Source organism: Trichechus manatus, unplaced genomic scaffold (genome assembly GCF_000243295.1).
Source record: "Trichechus manatus latirostris isolate Lorelei unplaced genomic scaffold, TriManLat1.0 scaffold00087, whole genome shotgun sequence".
In the NCBI taxonomy this organism is placed as follows: Eukaryota; Metazoa; Chordata; class Mammalia; order Sirenia; family Trichechidae; genus Trichechus; species Trichechus manatus.
This window is the reverse complement of record NW_004444023.1, coordinates 6,350,851-6,361,057: the sequence shown is the minus strand read 5'-3', so window position 1 is coordinate 6,361,057 and position 10,207 is coordinate 6,350,851. Positions and strand designations below refer to the sequence as shown.

The 10,207-nt window shown below is 41.0% G+C and overlaps 1 protein-coding gene across 1 annotated transcript; it reads right to left on the bottom strand.

Annotated features, from left to right (window-relative positions):
* Positions 1 to 1,093: 1,093 nt before the first annotated feature.
* LOC101342101 (SIGLEC family-like protein 1) lies at positions 1,094 to 2,130 on the bottom strand. The gene is made up of 3 exons (XM_012557043.1): positions 2,040 to 2,130; positions 1,356 to 1,637; positions 1,094 to 1,200 (listed from the first exon to the last, which is right to left on the bottom strand). The coding sequence occupies exons 1-3, from the start codon at positions 2,128 to 2,130 to the stop codon at positions 1,094 to 1,096; spliced, it is 480 nt and encodes a 159-aa protein (XP_012412497.1).
* Positions 2,131 to 10,207: the final 8,077 nt, after the last annotated feature.

Here is a 10,207-nt window from a genome sequence, read left to right as displayed (position 1 = left end):
CACAGATTAAAGACAACAAAGAAATAAAAATAGCAAATAAAAAAGAAACCCGCAATTAATCACATCAGAGTGAAATTGTTAGTGCTAATACCTACAAGTCCAGGAGGCTATGGGAGTCCGGAAGAAGCACCCAACCCAGGTGAGAGGCCAGGGAAGGAGCACATGATGCCAGTGTTGTCAGCTGAGTCCCAAATGATGAATCAACAATAGTTAGAGTAAGAGACGGGACAGGGATGGGAGTTGGACTGTAGAGTAGGAAGGCACCCAGGTAGAAGATGCAGGAAAAGAAACAGTGTGATCTGTCAGGAAAACACAGGCAAGTTGGTGTTATGCAAGTTTAAAGTGTGAGGCAGGAGCAGAGGAATTGAAATGAGTGAGGCAGAACTGCAGAAACGCCAGAGACAAAGATATCTTAAAAGCAGAATCAGGAAAAGACAGATTACTTTCCAAGGAGTGACAGATAAGATTTAAAGCCAACTTTTCTTCAGTGACAATGGAAGCAAGAAGTAATGGAATGCTTTGTTCAAGAATGAAAATAACTGCTAACATAGTATTCCAAATCCGGCAAAAATATCTTTCCATTATGAAGGCAAGAGAAAGATGTAAACAAACACCAAGAGTGTTTGCTATGAGGAGACCAACTCTACAGCACTTTCTACGATATATTTCAGAAAGGAAATGATTATTGATGGAAGGTCTGATGTGCAAGAAAGAATAAAAAGTAAAGTCATATAGTAAAATGGTATGAAAAGAAAAATGAAATAAGGAAGAAGATTATTAGAAAGTATTGATGTGTCTAATGAATGGGTCACAAATTATAATGGGAATTAGAAATATTATATCTGAATGATAATAAAACATTTCATGTTACAATTTGTGGTTTGCAGCTAAAGTCATGCTTAGAGGGGAATTTATAGTTTTAAGTGAAAATTCTGGAAAAGAAGAATGGCTGAAAATTAACAATTTAACAATCCATATCAAGAAAGTAAGTACACAAAACAAACTGGAAGAAAGTATAAGGAAGGAAATAAAAAACAGGCATAAAAGTAGTAGGCTTTGAGATAGACTTGCTGGTGAACTTTAACTTTGGTACTCACACAACGAGGACGAGGAAGAAGAAGAGCAGTGCTGATGCAATGGCTCCGTACACAATGCCCTGGATCAACCCCTTCATGAACACACCGGAAACTGAATTCTTATCTGGAACCAGAGGAGAGTGAGAGCAGGATTTTTTCCCCTAAGGTTTTGAAGTCTGAGCTACAATTCTGCTTTTTCCTCTGGCCCTGTGCACAGTCTCATCCTGGTTCTTATGCATTGCCTTTCTAACCCAGTCACTAGGTCCCCTGTTTACTCACTTGGTATCAGGAAGATGCTTGCAGTGTGAGTTCCATATTGATTCTTCCCCTCACAGTGAAGCCTCATGACTATTTCTGGCTCTCCAAATAGGCTGATGGTGCTGTTGGCCCACGGTGCAAATATGGTGGAAGTCACCTGGAGGATGTTATCCATGCTGTCCACACCCACAGGAACATCTCCCATCCACCACTGCATGGAGGGTGTGGGGAGCCCATGGAAGGAACAGCTGCACTGCAGTGTCTTCTCCAAGGAACATGAGAAATTGAGCAGCCTGGCGGGTGCTGTAGGGATGGGGGGTCAGGAATTAGCAAAGCACCCTGACTTTCCTTTTTCACCTCCTCTAGGACCCAGTCTTCTGCTTAGCTTATGATTCACAAGGAGCTTCAAAAGGACTTTCTGGAAGCCCAGAGATGCTGGGCGCCATAGACTCGTTCCCCTTTATCCTTTCTCCTCACATGCCTCATACTTGGGCTTAGGTCTTACCTCTGGCCTTTCAGCCCTAGAGGCCTTGAGAAGATGTGACTGCTCCCCAGACTTCTTCCTTCTAGGACTCAGGTCTTTCTCTTAGGCCCGCCATTTCTCCCAGACCCTGAACCCTTCCCCTACCCACCGGTACTCACAAACCACTTGGAGACTGACCATGCTACTTCTGGTCAAGTTAGCTAAGGAAAAGTTCAAGTGACATCCGAGGGTGGTGCCATGGTCCTCTGGCTTTGGGGTGAAGTACAGCACTGAGGAGGAGTAGTTGCTGGTGACGGCTGTGTTGGAGGACATGGTGGGCCCTTTCCAGGTGAGGAAGAGGGCTTTGCTTTCTTTGCAGTTGCCTTTGATGGTACAGGTCAGGGTTACAGGCTCCCCAGCCATAAGAATCTCTGGAATGTGGAGTTCTGGTTTCTGGGTCAAGTCTGGAGAAGAGAGAGTGAGTGGACCCAAAACTTGGTAAGGGACTTTTATAGACACTTCACTGCTGCACAATGTTTCCAGGTTACAAAGTGCTTTCCCACCCATTGGTTCATATGGTACCACCAACAACCTTATGGAATCTGGGATCATTATTGTTGGGTGGCTTTTCACAAATAGATTTCCTTTGTGTGGAACTTTCAAGACTGATGATGAGTGAATTTTCTGAGGATCTACTTTGCCTATGATCTGTTACCGGCCCTCCCCCAGGCTAGGCTTCCCAGCCCTAGCTCCACCTCCCTCCTCCCACCCCCAACTCTCCCCTTAGGCTCTGCCCCTTCTCAGCCCAATCTATGATCTAGTTCCTCCTCCATCGCTTACTGTCTGGATGCTGGCAGGCAAGTCATTTCTCCTTTGTTTGCTGTTTCTAACCAGAAAAATAACTTACTTTATGGTACCTTTATTGTGGCATTATTATTGTAAAAATTAAATGACCCAAGGTTTCGTACAGCCCAGTGCTCAGTGAAGTAAAAGCCACAAAATTACTAGAACAATTTCTGGATCTCTTTCCTTCCAAACCACTTATTGCATGAGATTGAATGTCACCTGACACAGAAAGTTCAATATTCTCTCTCAGGAAAGTACTTCTTTGTTCTCCTAGATCTGCATAGAATAAGTATGTCATGCTGTCCCTTTTGAGTACATCGTGGATCAGCAGGGTACAGTCTTGTTCTTCAAGATTCCCAACTATGTGGAATCTGTCCTTGGTGTTATCATCTATGGTCACATTGGGCTTATTTGTAGCTACAACAGAGCTGATATTTTTGTTGAGCCAGTAACCCATAATCATGGAATTGCTCGGGGATCCTTCAGGAAATTCAAACACACAGGGGACTGTAATGCACAGTCCCTCTTCCACTAGTATCTTCCTGGCCGCCATCAAAACTTGAGAAAGTGACCCTGTGAAGAGAGATTCAAGTTGAAAAACAGACTCTTCTAGTGTGCCCTGGCATCCTGCCTGTGCAGTAAAGGATTAACCTTGCTAAGAAAGGTTTGGTTCTTGCCCAGTTCCTTTCGAATGTCCTGCTTGATAAGAGTGTCTTTGTTTACCTGAGGCCTTGGGTCACACCAGACTATGCTAACAATGGGATTTATGGTGGGAGACCCTTAGCCATGTGGTATCAGCTTGACCTCTGGAGGGGCTGGAGGCTCAGGTCAGCCAAGTAGCTGTTCGGCTATGTCTATATGACCAATTCTCAATAAAAACCCTGGACACCAAGGCGTGGGTGAGCCAGCTGGCAACACTCTGTGTGTGCTGTCACACATCATTGCTGGGAGAAGCAGGCACTGTCCATGACTCCACTGGGAAAGAACAACTGGAAGCTCAGGCCTGGTGTCTCCTGGACCCTACCCTATGCACCTCTCCTCTTTGCTGATTTTAATCTGTACCCTTTCACTGTAATAAACTGTAACTGTGACTATAATGGCTTTTCTGAGTTCTGTTCATCTTTCTAGTAAATCATTGAACCTCAGGGTGATTATGGAGACTCCCAAAAAGCACCACCCAACCAGGTCTGCTAGTTGTTGTTCTTGTTGTTGGTATTAATGGTATCTTGTGACCCTGGCCACGTCACTTCCTCTCTGAATCTCAGCTTCTCAATCACAAAAATGGATATAATAATACTAATGCTGCAATGTTGTGAGAATTAATAATAATAACTACAGAGGCACAGACCCCTGTAATAATAATTGCAGATTGTGACTTAGCTGTTGGCTGTCAGTGAACAACTATTCCTTCCCCTTTCCTTCTTCACTTTCTGAGTGACAACTCTCTCATGTAAAAAATGGATGGATTGGTGAACTACATGGTTCCTGGGTCCACTTCAAGTAATTATGGTGATAATAATAACTTGCATGAACTTTCACAGATTTCCCAGCATCTTCATAAACATTCACTTAAGCCATTCTCATAATGGTTTTATTATTATCATGATAGACATATGGGAAAACTGAGGCTCATAGATATTAGGGGTACTACCCCAGGTGCTCTGGTGGTGCAAAGGTGAAGAACTCAGCTGCTAACCAAAAGGTTGGTGGTTCAAACCCACCTAGTGGCTCTGTGGGAGAAAGACCTGATGATCTTGCTTCTGTAAAGATTACAGCCTAGAAAACTCTATGGGGGCAGTTCTACTCTGTCACATGGGCTCTCTGTGAGTCGAAAACCAACTGAGTGGAACCCAACAACAACAAGCACCCTAGGTCATAGATCAAGCAGTAATGGCACCAGGACTGGAACTCAGTGTTCTACACTCTATGTCCAGTACTCCAGCCATCATGTCATAGGGGTCATAATGCACTTGGTTGTGGCCACCATGCTGTTTGTCTTCTTTAAGATGTGAAGTAGTAACATACACCATACAGGTGATGATTTTTGAGAGAGTAGATATGGACACAATTATTATTTAAGTCCTAGAAAGGCAGAAAGGGTGTGGCATTAAGATATAACCACTGGGCACTCCACCAGAGAAAGTTTTAGTGATTTGGGCAAGCTGCTTAACCTCTCAAAGTCCATTTCCTCATCTATCAAATGGGGATAATAATTTCTCAGGGAGTTGTTGGGTTGATGAAATGGAACACACAATGAGTCACAACGTCAATTACAGAATGTATACGCAGAAGATGTCTATTGTTTATTATTTATGTAGTACCTAACTCTTTATGTTCTCACTTCTTCTCTTTAACTCAGCCCATATATTGCCCCACAACCACCCCGGCCAATCCTTGGCTTCCTCAGACCCCTCCCATACTGGTTTTCATTCCACTTACCCAACCATAACAGATGCAGTGCCATCAGCAGCAACAGGATCTCAGGGACAGGAGAGAACCAGGGCCTGTCCTGCTGCTAACTGTGGCCTCAGATCCGTATGACCTGGAGAGAAGGATTTGGAATGGATGAGGAGAAGGGGAAGCAGTAAGAGGAATGGAGTGGTGGTAGAAATAAATTCACTGCTTACTAGGGGCTCTTGTCTTCCTTCCCATTCTTTCCTTGCCAAAGAGGAAAATGTGCCCATACATTCCTACCTCTGAACGTTTACTCAGACCACTGCTCTTTCCATGGCACCCTCCTGCAACTCACTCTTTGGCCCATATTCAAATCTTACTTCTTTTTACAAGTTCAGGTCAAATGTTACTTCCTCCTGGTAGCCTCCCTGTATCTCCAAAACCAGAAAGACGCCTCCTTTCTCAGATGCTCTTTAGCACCATCATCTGCCCATCTCTTTAAGAGCAATGTCTGTGGCAGACCCTGAGAATTGCCTACCTGATACCCACTCCCCTGCACCTCCTTATTATTTCAATTGTGCTCAGGTCATCAAGTCTCCAGTTGTTGTTGGTTTTTTAATCTCTATTTCCACGCCTCCTTTCCATTCAGGGGTGTCCGTGTGAGCCTTTGAAAAGAATGCTTATGCTACTATTGTTGGATAATTTAATGAAGCAACGGCACCCAACAACGACAACGTATGAGACAGGTTTGGCCAGTAGGCCAAGTAGGAAAAAAATGCTATAAAATTATTATCAGCAAATAAAAGCCTATTGAATCTTCTCCCCATTTTTTTCCCCCAGCACAATTGAGCTCTGAAGGTCTGTGCTTTGCATATAATGCTAACTAGTGAAATCCCAGAGCCTGGTTGTTTAAAAAGCAAGTTTTCATAATAAAGAAAATGAGTCTCAGAAAGAGCGGAAGGCAATGCCACCACCCCCCGACCTCGCAGCTAAAAATCAAGATATTGCTCTGTGTTATAAAATGGTTCAAGAAATCTGATTTTATGTTGTGCAAAACTGAGAATGTTTATAAGAACATCAGTTATACTCTCCAACAGTATCATATTCAGAATATTCATGACTGTTACTGACTTGTTCTGTTTCCTGTTAATACAAATCTATCCTTGGAAGAACAATTTAAGCAAAGAGGTCTTATGAGACTCCAAAGACATTATAAATTGTTTCATTAAAATAATATTCAAATAAAATGTAATTCTGATAGGGTGTCTTACCCGGTAATTTCTTGCTCTGGTAATAGTCATGTTGTAATTGACATCTGTTTTCCTACCTTGTATACTTATCTGTAGGACTGCACTACTCTTCTCTTTTTCCTCATGTGCAACGCAAAAAACAAAACAAAAACAAACCCCCAAAAACCCCAAATTTCAACTCCACTAGCTTTATTATTAAACAAGTATTTTGAGAGACTTTTCTCTTTAAAATACTAAACGTTAGAGACTGCTGAAGATTTCTGGAAGTTTTGCTTTTCTGATATTGGCACCACAACTTTCTCCTTGTTACTTCCTTCTTCTTTGTCCTCCATGGAATATGAATATGATACTGCCGGAGAAGAATATTGAATATACTATTGTTATGGATTGTGTCCCCTCAAAATGTGTGTCAACTTGGCTAGGCCATGATTCCCAGTATTGTGTGACTGTCCATCACTTTGTCATCTGATGTGATTTTCAGTAAATCCTACTCTATGATGTTAATGAGGCAAGATTAGAGGTAGTTACGTTAATGAGGCAGGACTCAATCTATAAGATTAGGTTGTATCTTGAGTCAATCTCTTTTGAGATATAAAAGACAGAAGTGAGCAGAGACAGGGGGACCTTATGCCACCAAGAATGAAGAACCAGGAGGGGAGTGCATCCTTTGGACCCAGGGTCCCTGCACCGAGAAGCTTCTAGACTAGGGGAAGATTGATGACAAGGACCTTTCCCCAGAACTGGTACAGAGAGAAAGCCTTCCCCTTGGAGCTGGCACCCTGAATTCAGATTTCTAGCCTCCTAGGCTGTGAGACAATACATTTCTGTTTGTCAGAGCCACCCACTTGTGGTATTTCTGTTATAGCAGCCTAGAAAACTAAGACACTACGGACTGCCAGAAGAATGAACAAATTTGGCAAGGAGCAACTACAGCTAGAATGCTCCTTAGAAGCTAGATGGCAAGACTGTCTCACTTACTTTGGACATGTTATTAGGAGGGACCAATCCCTGGAGAAGGTTATCATGCTTGGTAGAGGGTCACCGAAAATGAGGAAGACCCTCAATGAGATGGACTGACACAGTGGCTGCAACAATGGGCTCAAACGTAGCTACTATTGTGAGGATGGTGCAGGACTGGGCAACTTTTTGCTCTGTTATACGTAAGTTTGCTATGAGTTGGAGCCAACATGACAGCACCTAGCAACAACAACAACACTAGAAGTGCAGCAGCATCTGTTAACCATGAGTCAGCCATGAGGATGAAAGCCCAAGACTGAGGATGTTGTTGAACAATAGTATAGAGAGCCTGGTTCACTGATGGCTCCACAAAGGAGCTGCTATACCAGCCCTGCAGTGCCTACCTCCATGCTTCTTCATTTGGTTAAGTCATTTTAGGTGGGAAACTGATGAAATATCTTACTAGGGAATATACCCAAAAGTGAGCTCCTTGAGGGAATGAAGGCCCCACATCAAATAGACCTTTGTGTCCTCCATGGTGCTTAGAAGAGTTCTTGTCTGATAAATATTCACTGAAAAAGATGAACAAGGCTAAGTTTTTCCTTCCTAGAAACTATTTTTCCTGCCAGGATAGGCAGAGTTTGAGCCCCAGCTGTTCATTGAACCTGATACTGTTTTCTGGATGACCCAGTGAATATTCCCAACCATGTTATCCTTTGCTGCCTCCACTATAGAGGCCACAAACAATAAATGCTCACTTTCCCAGTTTTCCTTGCAGCTAGGGGTGGCCATGTGACCCAATTCTGGTCAATGTGGTATAAATGGAAGTCTGAATGGGCTCTGAGATTTTTTAAAAATCATCCCTACATTCACTGTTTCATTCCTGATATTTGTAATCTGTTTCTTCTCTCTTTTTTCCTTGATCAGCTCACTCAAAGTTTATGCATTATATTGAAATTTTAATTCAAAGAGCAAGCTTTTGGTTTCATTGATCATTCTCTATTGCTTTTGTTTTTCATTTCACTGACTTCTGCTTTTATTATTTATTTTCTTCTGCTTGCTCTGGTCTTAATTTGCTCTTTTTTTTTTTTTTCTAGTTTCTTAAGTTGGCAGATTGTGCCATGGATTTGAGTCCTTTCTTATTTTCTAATCTAAGCATTGCTTTAGTGACAGCACACAATTTTTGATATGTTGTGTTTTAAAACACATTCAATTCTAATTCCCTTTGTGATTTTGTTTGGTGATTCTTGTCTTTGACCCATTAATTGTTTAGAAGTGCATTGCTTAATATCCAGATACGTGGTATTTTCTAGCTATCTTTCTGTTATTTCTAGTTTAATTCTATGTGGCTAGAGAACATACTTTATAAGATTCCAATTCTTTTAAATTTGTTGAGATTTGTTTTATGGCCGAGACTATGGTCTATCTATTGGTAAGTGTCATGAGGCCTTGAAGAAAATGTGTATTCTACTATTTTCTGATGAGGTTTTCTATAAACGCCACTTAAGTTGGTTGATAGTGTTCTATATTTGTACTCATTTTTTTTCATCTACTTCCTCTACCAGCTACTGAGAGGGAAGAGTTGATGTGTCTAGTTCTCCTTTCAGTTTTATTAGCATTTTTTGTCTGTTTTTGCTTTTTGAAATAAAAATTTTTATTAGAAATTAATTCTCAGAATCCAACTGTTTCAGAGAATACAGTGATTTTTTTCGTCTTCTTATTCTCTATCCATGCAAGTTGGAATTTGGTTAAATCATAACTAAACACTGAAACCAGTTTAACTGGTGATGAAATTCTCTTCTCTGAAACTTAGTGGCTTTGAGCCAAGTATACCTTTGTTTTTCTTTTAAAATGGATTTGTTGAGATAGAATTCACATACCGTAAAATTCACCGTTTCAAAGTGTACAATGAACTGGTTTACAGTGCAGTCAGAGAGTTGTGCAACCATCACCACGATCTAATTTTAGAGCATTTTCATCACTTCCCAAAGAAACCTCATAGCCATTAGCAGTCTCTTAGTTTTTGCTTTATGCGTTCTGAAGTTTTCTTATTAAGAGATGACCATATTTAGGATTATGTCTTCTTGATAAATTGACCTCTTATCAGCTCGTAATGTCCCCCTTTATCCTCAGTAATTTTACTTGCTTTAAAGTCTACTTCGTCTGATTGTAATGTAGCCTCTCCAGTTTTTGGATTTTTTGTTGTTCTGTGTCTCAAGTCAATTCCAACTCAGAGCGACCCTACAGGACAGAGAAGAACTGCTCCATAGAGTTCCCTAGGCTGTAATTTTTACGGAAGCAGGCTGTCACATATTTCCCCCACAGAGCCGGTGCGTTTGAACTGCTGACCTTTCAGTTAGCAGCCAAGCACTTAACCATTTTTGCCACCAGGTCTTCTTTCTTTGGATTAGTAACTGCATTTTATATCTTTTCTTATTCTTTTACTTTTAACCTATCTGAGGCTTTATATGTAAAATGAGTTTCTTGTAAATATCATAGAATTGGAATTTGCTTGTTTTAATCTAATCTGCCAAGCTCTTCCTCGCAGTTGGAATGTTTGTATTATTTACAGTTAATGTAATTATCAATATGGTTGGATTTAATTCTACCATCTTGCTAGTTGTTTCTATTTGTTCCATCTGTTCTTTGTTTCTTTTTTACTCTTTTTGTCTCATTTTGGATTAAAAGAGTGCCTATGATTTTATTTTATTTCCACTATTGGCTTATTAGTTATACTTTTTAGTTAATTTTAAGCGACTGCTAAAGGATTGCAAATACATAAAGTTATCACAGTCTACCCTCAAATAATATTACACCACTTCACATACAGTGTAAAAACCTTATAACATGAGACTTCCATCTCATCCCCATCCTTTGAGCAACTGTTGTCATATATTTTGTTTCTTTGTAGTTTATAAACCCCAAATATTACGTTGCTATTTTCTTTGAGGCAGTCAGCTATA

Bases quoted from the DNA above. Each gene is read 5' to 3' on its own strand.
- LOC101342101 (XM_012557043.1), bottom strand. From the start codon at position 2,130: ATGTCCTCCAACACAGCCGTCACCAGCAACTACTCCTCCTCAGTGCTG. The intron at 1,638-2,039 runs GTCACTTGAACT...CCATCCCTACAG, and splicing joins CCATGGCACCACCCTCGGAT to CACCCGCCAGGCTGCTCAAT. The intron at 1,201-1,355 runs GTGAGTAAACAG...CTCTGGTTCCAG, and splicing joins AAGCATCTTCCTGATACCAA to ATAAGAATTCAGTTTCCGGT.